General features: G+C 63.2%; 1 protein-coding gene across 5 annotated transcripts in view; it reads right to left on the bottom strand.

Moving 5' to 3' along the window:
• GAK (cyclin G associated kinase) overlaps positions 1 to 13,939 on the bottom strand; it is a 48,385-nt gene extending 34,446 nt beyond the window's left edge. The window contains exons 1-7 of one of the 5 annotated variants that reach the window (XM_059678083.1): positions 13,682 to 13,939; positions 11,620 to 11,681; positions 10,981 to 11,040; positions 10,135 to 10,249; positions 7,921 to 8,063; positions 3,279 to 3,404; positions 2,318 to 2,407 (exon numbers count right to left, since the gene is read on the bottom strand). In XM_059678083.1, coding sequence (XP_059534066.1) covers positions 2,318 to 2,407; positions 3,279 to 3,404; positions 7,921 to 8,063; positions 10,135 to 10,249; positions 10,981 to 11,040; positions 11,620 to 11,681; positions 13,682 to 13,826 — 741 coding nt within the window. In that variant the 5' untranslated portion in view covers positions 13,827 to 13,939. Of the gene's footprint in view, positions 1 to 2,317; positions 2,408 to 3,278; positions 3,405 to 7,920; positions 8,064 to 10,134; positions 10,250 to 10,980; positions 11,041 to 11,619; positions 11,682 to 13,681 lie in introns of those variants that run through there. The other 4 variants (XM_059678079.1, XM_059678089.1, XM_059678099.1 and 1 more) reach the window with 4 other exon arrangements.
• Between the last annotated feature and the right edge of the window lie 56 nt (positions 13,940 to 13,995).

The following is a 13,995-nucleotide window of genomic DNA, read 5'->3' as shown; positions in this document are numbered from 1 at the left end:
GGAGGCACAGAGCACACAGGGGGCGCAGAGCACACAGGGGGCACAGAGCACAGGGGGCACTGAGCACACAGGGGACACAGAGCACACAGGGGGCACAGAGCACACAGGGGGCACAGAGCACAGGGGGCACTGAGCACACAGGGGACACAGAGCACACAGGGGGCGCAGAGCACACAGGGGGCACAGAGCACAGGGGGCACTGAGCACACAGGGGGCGCAGAGCACACAGGGGGCGCAGAGCACACAGGGGGCACAGAGCACAGGGGGCACTGAGCACACAGGGGACACAGAGCATAGGGTGCACAGAGCACACAGGGGGCGCAGAGCACACAGGGGGCACAGAGCACAGGGGGCACTGAGCACACAGGGGACGCAGAGCACACAGGGGGCACAGAACACAGGGGGCACTGAGCACACAGGGGGCGCAGAGCACACAGGGGGCGCAGAGCACACAGGGGGCACAGAGCACAGGGGGCACTGAGCACACAGGGGGCACAGAGCACACAGGCGGCACAGAGCACACAGGGGGCGCAGAGCACACAGGAGGCACAGAGCACACAGGGGGCGCAGAGCACACAGGGGGCACAGAGCACACAGGGGACGCAGAGCACACAGGGGGCGCAGAGCACACAGGGGGCGCAGAGCACAGGGTGCACAGAGCACACAGGGGGCACAGAGCATAGGGTGCACAGAGCACACAGGGGGCGCAGAGCACACAGGGGGCGCAGAGCACACAGGGGGCGCAGAGCACACAGGGGGCGCAGAGCACAGGGGGCGCAGAGCACACAGGGGGCGCAGAGCACAGGGTGCACAGAGCACACAGGGGGCGCAGAGCACAGGGTGCACAGAGCACACAGGGGGCGCAGAGCACAGGGTGCACAGAGCACACAGGGGGCGCAGAGCACACAGGGGGCACAGAGCACACAGGGGGCACAGAGCACACAGGGGACGCAGAGCACACAGGGGGCGCAGAGCACACAGGGGACGCAGAGCACACAGGGGGCGCAGAGCACACAGGGGGCGCAGAGCACAGGGTGCACAGAGCACAGGGTGCACAGAGCACACAGGGGGCACAGAGCACAGGGTGCACAGAGCACACAGGGGGCGCAGAGCACACAGGGGGCGCAGAGCACACAGGGGACACAGAGCACACAGGGGGCGCAGAGCACACAGGGGGCGCAGAGCACACAGGGGGCGCAGAGCACACAGGGGACACAGAGCACAGGGGGCACAGAGCACACAGGGGGCGCAGAGCACAGGGGACACAGAGCACAGGGTGCACAGAGCACACAGGGGGCGCAGAGCACACAGGGGGCGCAGAGCACACAGGGGGCACAGAGCACACAGGGGGCACAGAGCACACAGGGGACACAGAGCACACAGGGGACACAGAGCACAGGGTGCGCAGAGCACACAGGGGGCGCAGAGCACACAGGGGGCGCAGAGCACACAGGGGGCGCAGAGCACAGGGTGCACAGAGCACACAGGGGGCGCAGAGCACACAGGGGACACAGAGCACACAGGGGGCACAGAGCACACAGGGGACACAGAGCACACAGGGGGCGCAGAGCACACAGGGGACACAGAGCACACAGGGGGCGCAGAGCACACAGGGGACACAGAGCACACAGGGGGCGCAGAGCACACAGGGGACGCAGAGCACAGGGTGCGCAGAGCACACAGGGGGCGCAGAGCACACAGGGGGCGCAGAGCACACAGGGGGCGCAGAGCACAGGGTGCACAGAGCACACAGGGGGCGCAGAGCACACAGGGGACACAGAGCACACAGGGGGCACAGAGCACACAGGGGACACAGAGCACACAGGGGGCGCAGAGCACACAGGGGACGCAGAGCACACAGGGGGCGCAGAGCACACAGGGGGCGCAGAGCACACAGGGGGCACAGAGCACAGGGGGCGCAGAGCACAGGGTGCACAGAGCACACAGGGGGCACAGAGCACACAGGGGGCGCAGAGCACACAGGGGGCGCAGAGCACAGGGTGCACAGAGCACACAGGGGGCACAGAGCACACAGGGGGCGCAGAGCACACAGGGGGCGCAGAGCACAGGGTGCACAGAGCACACAGGGGGCACAGAGCACACAGGGGGCGCAGAGCACACAGGGGGCGCAGAGCACAGGGTGCACAGAGCACACAGGGGGCACAGAGCACACAGGGGGCGCAGAGCACAGGGGGCACAGAGCACACAGGGGGCACAGAGCACAGGGGGCACAGAGCACACAGGGGGCGCAGAGCACACAGGGGGCACAGAGCACAGGGGGCACAGAGCACAGGGGGCGCAGGCACTGCGGCCTCACCCAGATGTCCTGCTTTTCGCCGATGGGGAAGTTCGAGTACAGGTCCACGATCTCGGGCGTCCTGTACATGGGCGTTGTGTTCCTGGTGACCTGAAGAACAGATGCACTTTTCACAGGGAAGCTGTTTGGTGTGGTGCCCACGGCCTCCCTGCAGGAAGCGCACGTCCACCCCAGGGCCCAGAAAGCCTCGCCTGGCTGATCGCCTCCCTCCCCTCCCCTGCCCCCGCCGGCCCCTGCCCCGCAGCCCAGCTCTTGCTGGAGTGGCCACACCAGGCACACACGGTGGAGTGTTAGCTGTGTGTCCAGGAGACAGGTCTCAGCGGACGGGCACTCCTTCCAGAGCGGACGGGCACACCCTTCCAGGTCCGGGAGGTGGGCCCCCTGCGGCCCGAGGGGAAGGCTGCTCTCAAAGCCGCCTCCTACGCATCCTCGTGGACAGAGACCCTTTGTCCCCGGAGAGAGCTGAACTGAATTTACGGACGAGTCAGGCTTTTATGTGAGAAACCCAAGACCCAGGTACACAGGGTGGGCCCTGTGGCAGAGACTGGAGACACCGCATGGGGGAGGCCAGCGTGCCCGTGCACGGCACACACACACACACCAACCGCGGCCAGAGATGCCGCCCCCAGCGAGACAGGGAGGCTAACCCACGGCTCTCCTGGGAAGGTCTGCTTCAGGAGGAGGAGGCCTGAGCGGGACCAGCGCCCAGGAGACACCCAGGGCCAACCCATGCCAAGTCCAGGCGCATAAAGGATGCTGAGCCGGGAGGGAGGCGTGCAGAGGGCACTGCGACCGGACGTGGCCGCAGAGCCTCCACACAGGAAGTCACCAAGCTGCAGGCCCATGACCCACGTGTACACGTGTTCCCTGCACTAGACGGCGTGCCATGCAGCCGTGTGAGGCACTGACCCCCAGCCCAATGCGACGCTCCTACAGCACACGCAATGCTGAGCGCCCTCACCTCCTCCTCCACGAGGGCCCGCCGCTGGGCACTCCAGCTGTAGTCAGGGGCGTGCGAGACGGTCGTGGCGCTGCCAAAGTCGCACAGCTTAATGGTCCCCTGGTGACTCAGCAACAAGTTTTCAACCTGAAAAATTCCAGGAGACAGCCCTTATAGATCTGGGGTGCAGACAGCCAGCTGGCCCTGAGGGGAAAACGCAGCGTCCCCACTTCTTTTTGGTCAAAATCAGTGTGTGTACCTTTAGAAGCAGGTAATTCGGATAAACTCAGCCATAAGTCAAAAGATAAATGACATTAATACCATGGAATAAACAGCGAAAGCCTTTAGAAAAGACTGAATTAACACACTGTCTAAAAACTATCCTCTATAATAAAAGCCCAGCGCCTGACCGGCAGAACGACCAGAACGGCCGGTCAACCGGTTGCTATAACATGCAATGACCACCAGTGGGCAGACGCTCAAGCAGGAGCTGCTCCCTGGTGGTCAGTGCGCTGCCACAGTGGGAGCACTGCTCAGATGACCGGGATGAGCGGCTGTTCCCGCTGCAAACCCTGAGCAGACTGGCAGGAACGCGGGCTGCGGTCATCACCTCCTCGCCCCAGGCTCCTCCTCCGAGTGCTCGCAGAACGCTGGAGGCTGGGAGGGGATGTGTGGCCACCGTGGGACTGAGGCCTACTCCACTGCCTTCAGTGCTATTGTCCCTGGGCCTGCCCTGACCGGGTCTCCTGGAAAGGCAAGTGCTCCGGCTCCACGGAAGATGCCGGACCAGGGAGCAACCACTCAGAGGAAGGGTCCACAGCTGCTCGGCTAACCAGGATGAGTGGCGTTCCCACAGCGGGTTGATCCCTGCAGGCCATGCCCCCATCAGTGCACGAATCCCATGCACCAGGCCTCTAGTCCTATATGATATCCTATATAATAAAAGCCTAACATGCAAATTGTCCCCTTGACTGGGAGTTTGACCGCTCGCTATGACATGCACTGACCACAAGGGGGTGGCGCAGAACATGGCGGGCGTCAGTGATGCAGCGCTGGCAGTGGGCGACAGTGGAGGCGCTGCTGGCCCCAATGAAAGCAGGACCGCAGTGGGATGGTGGAGCAGGTGAGCAGGCAGCGCCAGGCCAAGGTGGGTGCGAGCAGGGCCCAATGACTCAGTCAGAGGGGGGCGCATGGGGATCCAGGGGCCCAGGTGCTGCCTAGGGCCCAGAGGTCAGCTGGGACCTGCCCTTTCACGCCAGACACTCATGCTTCGATCGCTGGCCAGGTCGAGGGACCGCACCCATGCACGATTTCGTGCACCAGGCCACTAGGCAAATAGATCAAGAAGCTGTCAAGGAGTCCAGCCAGAAACTGTCACTTGAGATGCACTTTTAAAATCCAACATAAACAGGACTAACAGCAGAGACAGACCTGTCCCAGCCCCTCGAGGGCATGTCCTGGCCAAGGCCCACCGCTAAGGACGGCTTTTACAATCTGAGTGCTGGGAAAAGTAAACAATTCTTCACCACCCAGGGCCGCGGGGGCCGCGGGACCCGCAGAGCAGGCATGTTTAGTCGGCCCTTCCCAGAGAAGCCTGTCGACCTGCTCGGGGACGGCCGAAGCAATCCCATGGGTGGAACTGACAAACGGATTAAAACCTGTGTAAGGAGACACAGCCGAGAAGAGCCACGCGATCCCGAGGCAGAGGGGAGCCCGGCTGTAGCTCCGAGCGGAGGGCGCCGACCGGGACCTGTCCCGGGACAGCGGGACAGGCAAGGGAAGAGAGGCCCTGCCTCTAAACGCAAGGGCAGCCACAGGCCTCAGGTCAACGCTCAGGAAGGAGCACGCTGAGCCGGGCAGCTGACCAGCCACTGGGAGCAGCACCTGAGCAGACACCACCCGCTGAGAACAAGCACACCAAACCCCACACGCTCCCACACGGCTTCTGCGGACGAGGCAGAAACACAGCTCAGCAAGAACACAGGCAGATACCGCTCCAGGGACGTCCCCAGAGAGGACATCCAACGCCAATAAACCTAAGAACGGTCAACTCTGTCCACAGAAGGAAATGCCACGGGAGCCACACACGGCTTCTGCGGACGAGGCAGAAACACAGCTCAGCAAGAACACAGGCAAACACTGCTCCAGGGACGTCTGTCCACAGAAGGAAATGCCACGCTCCCACACGGCTTCTGCGGATGAGGCAGAAACACAGCTCAGCAAGAACACAGGCAAATACTGCTCCAGGGACGTCCCCAGAGGACATCCAACGCCAATAAACCTAAGAACGGTCAACTCTGTCCACAGAAGGAAATGCCACGGGAGCCACACGGCTTCTGCGGACGAGGCAGAAACACAGCTCAGCAAGAACACAGGCAAATACCGCTCCAGGGACGTCCCCAGAGAGGACATCCAACGCCAATAAACCTAAGAACGGTCAACTCTGTCCACAGAAGGAAATGCCACGGGAGCCACACGGTCTGCTCCTAACACCAAGAGCCCCAAGCGCCAGGCTCCGAGGCCACACGCCCGGGAAGCAGCGACCCCACAGCGCACACTCTGCCAACTGTGGGCCCGAGACGGACGAGCCCCAAAACCACAGCGCTGAGCAAAACGCCACATGGAGGACGCACTCCGGAGCCACGCGCAGCAGACAGGGTCACCACACGGGGCCCGGACTCCGCGGGGACCCCTGGCGCACACGGGGCACTGGGGTGAGGGAGTAAACCAGGCATGCCCGCAGACACAGCTGATTTCATTCCTCCTTTTCACACACACAAGCACACGGCTAACACGTAAGCAGAACAGTCCTGAAGGCACGGGAAACCCCGGCCGAGAAAGGCCTCCAACCCCTAGCACAGCCGTGGGCAAACTACGGCCCGCGGGCTGGATCCAGCCCGTTTGAAATGAATAAAACTAAAAAAAAAAAGACCGTACCCTTTTATGTAATGATGTTTACTTTGAATTTATATTAGTTCACACAGACACTCCATCCATGCCTTTGTTCCGGCCCTCCGGTCCAGTTTAAGAACCCATTGTGGCCCTTGAGTCAAAAAGTTTGCCCACCCCTGCACTAGCACCACCACCGCCCGGCGTCCTCCCAACCTCACGGGTGGTGCCTGCCAACAGCTTAAAACGACCTCTCGGTTGGGGGGGGGGGGGGGGGGGAGAGACGGCCAGGCTCCTCAGAGGTTCAAATCTGGACCAAGACAAAGACCCACAGACGGGGTGTCAGTGCCGACCCCCAGGGGGGTTCAGAGAGCACATCGGGGGAGCACCAGGGAACAGGCTGCAGACAGGGTGTGAAGGACATGAGCAGCGATTTCCCACCTTCCCACCTTGCGACACGCTCACTACTGAGACTCTGCAGCACACCAAAAGTGCATTTTGCTGACCTGACCAAAAATGGGGAATTTTGATTCATTCACACTGGGCGCCTACTGTGCTGCTGGTGCTGTTTTTCTACGTGGGAAGCTAAGGGAAACGAGGTCCGTGCCCCGACTGGACAGCCAATCCTCGCAGCGCCGGGAGCACCTCTGCACTTAGGGAGTGTCTGGGTGCTGCTGCGGCAGGGATGGTGCAGCTGCTAAGAAAACTCCCGTTCTCCCACAGTGCACAGTGTCCAGGCGTGAAGTGGAGTGATGTCTGGGTTCCGGCTATAAAATCCTTCAGGAAAACCCACCTTCACCAGGAAGCAGGATGAGGGGCGGCTGCCGCCCAAGATGTGGCCAGAGGCGGGCACAGCGCTGGGTGCTGGACAATTTCCTCCAAGTTTTGGGTTTTTCAAAGACACAAGAGGGGGAATAAAAACCAGGCCAGGCCGGCTGGCGTGGCTCAGTGGCTGAGCATCGCCCTAGGAACCAGGAGGTCATGGTTCGGTTCAATTCCCCGTCAGGGCACGTGTCCGGGTTGCAGGCTCCATCCCCAGTAGGGGCCCTGCAGGAGGCAGCCGATCCATGATTCTCTCTCTCATTGATGTTTCTCTCTCTCCTTCCCTCCCTTCCTGAAGTCAATAAAAATATGTTTTTAAAAAACACACCAGATCATAAACCAGAAAATACCTGCAGCACATAGAACTCAAAAAAAGACCGTTCTATGAAGATACAAGGAGCTCCAGCCAATCAACATGACAGGCCAAAAGCAGGAAAGGGACAAAAAACAAAGCTACTGAAGAGGAAGACACGAACGACCACGAGCAAAAAGCACTTAACGTCACTAATAACCAGGAAAAGCAAAATCACTGCACCCCCCCCCCCCCCCCCCGGGAAAGGCAGCGGCAGCTCCGCACCTCAGCCCGCGGCACAGCACCTTCCGGCAGCTGTGGTCCCTGCATGAAAGGCAGGCGCGGACACCACCCAGGCCGCAGGCCGCTCTGGGCCCCGAGGGCACGTCTCGCCAGGGGGAGGACAAGGGCCGCGGCCCAGAGCTGGGCGCCAGGAGCCCAGGCGCCACCTGCAGCGGAGGGACACGGGGTCCTGCAGGAAGCCTGGCCGCGGGACCCGGGCGTGAGGCCCTCCCTGCTTCACGGAGGCGCTTCGGGGAAACCCGCCGGCTGTGAAGCGGCTCCCAGTGGCCTCTGCGTCTCTCGCCAGAGCCTGGCCGGCCTCACTGGCAGAACCCGGACCTCCTAGCCGGGGCGGGGCGTGTGAGTGGGAGGCAGCACCTTGAGGTCCCGGTGGATGATGGGCGGCTTCTGCCGGTGCATGTGCTGCACGGCCCTGCACGTCTGGTAGAAAATCTTCAGGACGGCGTCGCACGACAGCGGCCCTTTGGTCTCGCTTTTCTTCAGAAACTCCACCAGCTGCCCTGGAAGAGACAGGAGACACTCATCCCCACAAGCCGGGGGCGGGGCCGCAGGACAGGGCAGGGGCGGCACCACCTAGCGCTGGCTTTACCAGCCGGCGTGGGACACCTGTGGCCATGGCGTGGGCAGCACAGAATCCCACACGGGACCAGGGGTGGTGACAGCACAGGGAGCCCCATCCTCCCGTCGCCAGGGACACGTGTTCACACCTCAGTGCCCGTGCTGCCCTGGTCCCCAGCTTGTCCCTGATCCAGGCCCGAGGCCACCTCAGTGACGGAGGCACAGCCAGTGTGGCTACCACGGCTCCAGATCCATGGTGGCCCTCAGCCACGCTGCCCTGCCTCCTGGGGTCAGACACCGTGTGTGTGTGTGTGTGTGTGTGTGTGTGTGTGTCTCCCCCCCCCCCCCCCACAGGAAGCTGGCTCTGCCAGCCTGCCACACGGGCACCCACTCCAGCTCGTTTCCCCCAACGCCGGGCGAGTCGCAGAACCCGCGCCTGCACACAACAGTGCCCCAGACACCAGGCTCACCTGGCGAGAGAACCACCTGCCGCGAGGGGCGAGGGCGTGAGGCCCCAGCCTGACAAGGCCCAGCACAGAGCCAAGCAGAAGCCGCCCGAGCTCCCACACGAGGAGCAGGACAGACACCACGGCACTCACAGCCGGAGACAGGGGTCCCGACGGAGACCAGCGTGGCCTCATCCACGCCGCCCAAGGTGTCAGAGCAGGCCACCGAATGGCACCCCCGACCCAACAAGCCCCCTGTGAATGCCAGCCACAGGGAGGCCAGGTCCCGGGAGAGACACGCAGACTCCGTAGACGAGGCAAGGAGCGCGTCCGCAGACACTGGCTAAGGGCCTGAGTTCGGATCTGCTGACCCTGGGCCTTAGAGGGCAGGCGAGCCTGTGGGCGCAACACGGCGCCGAGCACAGCACACTTTTCAGAAGGAAGAGTGTGTCTGCAGAGCCCCGCTTCGCAATGCACCTCATGGCACTTCTTCCACGAGCACACGTCCTCTTCGCTAAAACCAGCAGTGACCGTGAGCACCTGCCACCTGGAAGACCTGAGTGTGGGCAGCACCTCCCAGCCAGCCCGGCGAGACAACGGGAAGCAGGGCCCAGACACGGAGAGCACAGCCCTCGCTCTCCCACCCGGCTCCCAACTCCACTCCCCGGGGTGAGTCCGGCTTCCCTGAGCCTATAAAGCCGTCTGCACCTGTGTCAGCCTGCTGCTCCCCTCCCCATCCCCTAACCCAGCTGTGGGCAAACTACGGCCCGCGGGCCGGATCCGGCCCCTTTGAAATGAATAAAACTATTGAAATAAAAGACCGTACCCTTTTATGTAATGATGTTTACTTTGACTTTATATTAGTTCACACAAACGCTCCATCCATGCTTTTGTTCCGGCCTCCGGTCCAGTTTAAGAACCCATTGTGGCCCTCGAGTCAGAAAGTTTGCCCACCCCTGGCCTAACCCCACCACCACCCGCTCCAGGGCTGCACTGGCTGCTAAGGGCTCAGCACCATCTCCTCCTCCTCCTGCAGGTGCCTGCGCCCACTGCCCCCTCTCCTCCAGAACAGCCCGGCTCGTGGTGGCTGGGACCCCAGGGAGGGCCATCTGTGGGCGCAGCATGTGTCCCTCCCAGAGAGACGCCTGCCTCAGTGTCCCCTGCTGCTGCTCCCTGGCCTTGTGGCGGCAGGACCCTGGCCTCCTCCCACATACGCTGCCCACGGACAATGAGGCAGCTCCTTGCCCCAGGACCGATGGCCCACCCGGCTGCCACCCTCTGGCCCACTGGGCCTCGCATGTCCTGTGCCCACTCCATTCCCCCTAAGTTACACCGATACCAGCTGAGCCCGTACGCTGCAGGAGGGCGGACCCCCGGCCCTCCATGGGCAGCGTGGGCAGACTGAGCCCTACCGCCTCCTCCTCGGTCATGTACATGACCCCCCCTGGAACTCTGCAGAAGGCACTGAGCCCCTCCCACTCCTGTCAGTGACTGAGAGCCTTTCCTGTCCTCCTGGGAAGGGCCTCCCTCCACCGGGACCTGCGTACGCCCGCCGGGAGCTCATTACCTCTGCAGAGCTCTGTGAGCAGCAGGAACTCGGCCTGCCCCGTGTCCGACTCCTCTTTCCCTATTGACGCTGCAGAGCAAAACTGGACAATGTTGGGGTGGCCAGAAAGCTTTTTCTGCGGGTGTCTTGTTAAAGGAGAACGCGTAAGTCTGCACACGGAAACACACATGCGCGGTGGCAGAGGCGTACAGCTGTGAGCACGGGGGCTTACCCTGTGTGATTTCCCACACACCTGTGAACCTACTTTTGCCCTCCCCTGTATAAACCATGACGCTGAAGGACTTGATCTTAGACCTCAGCGCATCAGAGCGGAAAGGTGAGGGCGAGCAGAGGGGCAGGGCGGGGGGAGGGGAGCGAAGTGCGGATGGAACCACACACACCTGACCGCAGCCAGGCAGGCCAGCGGGAGAGGGCGCGGCATGAGGCTGTCCACCCGAAACGCAGGGAGGCGAGCACCCCCGGGTTCAGGGCCAGCGTGCTCCCATGGACAGAGCTTCAGGGGAGAAAAGAACAGATTCTGGCAGCAAAGGGGCAGCGCCAGCGGGTGGAGGCCAAGAAGAAATGCCAGCCGTCAACCATTTGTTGGTTGATGCTCTGCCCAGGGTGAAGGGATGGCCGGGTGCGATGGCCGCAGGTTGAAGGGCTGCCCACCCCAGGCACAGAGACCTCGGGGGCAGGACCCACATCGCCACTCCCAGGACCATGGAATCCCTTACAGCTGCCCTGGGAGGGAAGAACAAGGAAATGGCTCCTTTTCGCTAGAAACAGTCCACAGCTAAGCCAGGAAAAGCAAAGCCCAGGTAGTGCGCCAACGCGAACGCGGCAGCGGCGCCCGGGAAAGGATACCAAGAAGCACACCTCCTGGATGATGGCCCGGCTCCTCTCCTCCTCGTTGGACAGCAGCCTCTGCGTCGGGAGGGAACGCACACAAGGTTAGTCCGCGCAGAACAGATCGATGCACCAACACCTGACCTGCGTAGAGGCCCCTGGAAATGGCCCTCTGCGGCCCAAGGACACAAGAGAACTACACAGAGGAGCCTCGCCCTCGTCTCCAAGTCACGTGGGCCCCTTACAACTTAGCCGCACGCCCAGGACGGCCACGCCACTCCACTCCGCAGCCCAGGCTGGACGCCAGCCACCGGATGAAACCAGACAGCCCTGCCCACAGTCCCACCATGAGCCTGCTCCGGGACATGCGAGCGTGGCCTGCACGCGTGGTCCACCCGAGTGGCTGTGCCGCTCCCGCCCGCTGCGGAGTCTCACTGTGTGCACTTGGCATTCGAGCTACTCTCGCCCCCAGGCCCCCAGCTGGACACCGCAGCCATAACGTCCCCTGAAAGTGCTGATGGCTCCTCGCCACCAGAGGAAACTACCAGGACGAGAGAGAACGCACAAAGAAGCACACTCATCGGGACCCCCTCAACATGTCACTGAGATTTCCTTAAAAGTGACCGAAACCCACGCAGAGCGTGCCGCCCACCTTACCTTCAGCGCATACTCTCGGCCGCTTCCCAGATCCTGGGCCTCATACACGAACGCAAACCCTCCTGAAATCAGGAAAATGAACACATCAGTCCACGCTGGGACTTATTCAACATGTAGGTGTCTTGACTGAGTCAACACAAACTGCACTTTGGACAGCAGCACGTTTCCTGCAAAAATAATGGCTCCAACTTACACGCAAAATTCAGTAACAAAAGTTTTAAAAAGATACTTCCTCAAATTCGAACAGGTGGTGTGAGCAAGCTCAGGAAAACGGGTCCAACATCCCTGCCCACGAGGGACCTCTCCCAGGACCCATCGGAGGCTCTCCCACACTGTGGGTTGGCCCAGCAGTTCCCTCCCCCACTTTTGCAATTTAAATGGAAACACAGTTCACATTTTGAAAAGACTAGAAAGCTCTCTAGCTCCACGACTCTGCCCAAAACCCATTTCGTGCTACAGTTGCAAATTCCAAAAAGCAATGAAAACCCCTATTTTCTTCCTGGGTCATTTGGCAGCAGACCATGACCTATTGTAAATGTACCGGTATCTGGGGCAACCCCTGGCACGAACTGCCGTGGAGCCATTTAAAGCTCACCCCACAGCGACGACGCCCCCAACTCCCCCCGTAGATGCACCTGATTACGGAGTGCCTCCAGCGCGAGGGGCACACGAGACCTGTCATCGTTCTAACACCCGCGGAGCTCGGACCTGCTCTCTGGCCCAGGGTTGGGGCTTGGGGCCTTCCCCGTATTTATACGAATCAGTCTGAGTGTCCACAGCCCGGGTTCCGAGGGAGCCGTGTTACGTGGAAGACTTCACACTGATTGCACCGGTTCATTTCCAAGAGGCTTCCCGAGCTTTAGAGCGGTGAGCCGACAGCTCCTGGCCGCACGGGTTACTTTTACCTCCTGGCTCGCCTACAGGGCACAGGGAAGGGGCTGGCACATTTCCTCGCTGTTCTTCCTGAGCGCTGAGCGGAGGCACAGCTGCCTTCTCTCCCTGACCCACTTCCCACCTGCGATCACGCTCCCAGCCCCTGGCCCTGGCCTGCTCCTGGCCGGACAGTCCCACTCCCGCCCCTCTCCCCACTGCTGTCCTCCCATCATTGGGGCGCCCGTCTTATTTTAAGGTAGAAGCCGCCTCCTGTCCGCCAGGAGTTTCTTAAGGAAACAAGGTAAACGAGGCGTTTTCAGGACAAATGAGGCGGCCTGGGGAGGCGTCCGCACAGGCCGGGCCCAGCTCTGAGAGGGACAGAGCCCGTGGTTCTCCCGATCGATCACACCCACATCTGTTTCCGAAACAAACTGGAGGAAAGCAGGTGGTGCTGCTGCGGCCTTAAGAACAAGGACATCGGACCCCGAGAGGCCCTGTGGCCGCCTCAGCTGGGCGCGGGGACGGCCCTCCTCCTCCTGCGAGTCCACGTGCAACGCGGGGGGTCAGCGGGGCTGCTGCCCGCCAGGCCCGGGGCGGAAGCAGCAGGACCAGCAGGACGAGGAAGGCGGGCGCCGCGCGGGCACCCGGCACAGAGGCGAGGGGCCTCCCCAGCACCGGGGCGACTCCCGTGTGAGGAAGGGGGAGGCCATCGGGAGGCGAGGACCAGCTCGCAGGACCCGAGCCCACACGACAGGCCCCCGGACGGGGCCAGGGGCACGGATGGCCCGGCGGTCAGAGCAGGAAGCCGGCACAGGGCGCCCACGGCCCGGCCCAGCGCCCGGGGAGGACAGGTGCCCGCCCACGGCAGCCCCGACGTGAACGGAAGGGTCTGCCTGGCGACCGCCGCCGCGCCCTCTCCTCCAGCCTTCGGCCTCCGCGGACCCCACGCTCAGCCCAACTCCCCGCCGGCCCGGCCTCCACCCCAGGCCACAGCCCCCCGCCCCCCGCAGGTCGGCCGCACCTGCGGCGGGGGCCGCCCAGCCCCCGCCCGGCCCCCGCCCACCAGGAAGTGCCCGAGCCGAGACCGGCCTCCCCGCCCGAACAGGCCGGGACCCTCCCGCCGGCCACGCGCGTCCGCCACGCGCTGACCCTCGGCGCCCGCCCGCCCGCCCGCGGGTCCGCGCCTCACCCTCGGCCAGGACCCGCCGCACCCGCAGCCGCAGCTCGCCCAGCTCCACCGTCTGCCCCACGAAGTCGGTCTGGTCGCGGCCGGCAGCGCCGCCCAGGGCGCCGGGGCCCGCCAGGAAGTCGAGCGCGGACTGCAGCAGCGACATGGCGGCCCGCGGCGGGCGCGGGGGCTCGGGTCCAGGGCGTCCGGGCAGCTGAGCAACCGCCGGCCGGAGCCGCACCAGCTTCCGCCCCGACGCCGTGACGCAGGCCCGGAAGGACGCCGGCCTCTCACTTCCGCCCCCGCTGGGCGACGGCGCGTGCGCAGGGCCCTGG

Source organism: Myotis daubentonii, chromosome 1, assembly GCF_963259705.1.
Source record: "Myotis daubentonii chromosome 1, mMyoDau2.1, whole genome shotgun sequence".
Classification (NCBI taxonomy): Eukaryota; Metazoa; Chordata; class Mammalia; order Chiroptera; family Vespertilionidae; genus Myotis; species Myotis daubentonii.
Note: the sequence above shows the minus strand (reverse complement) of the source record. Positions and strands in the feature narration are given on the sequence as shown.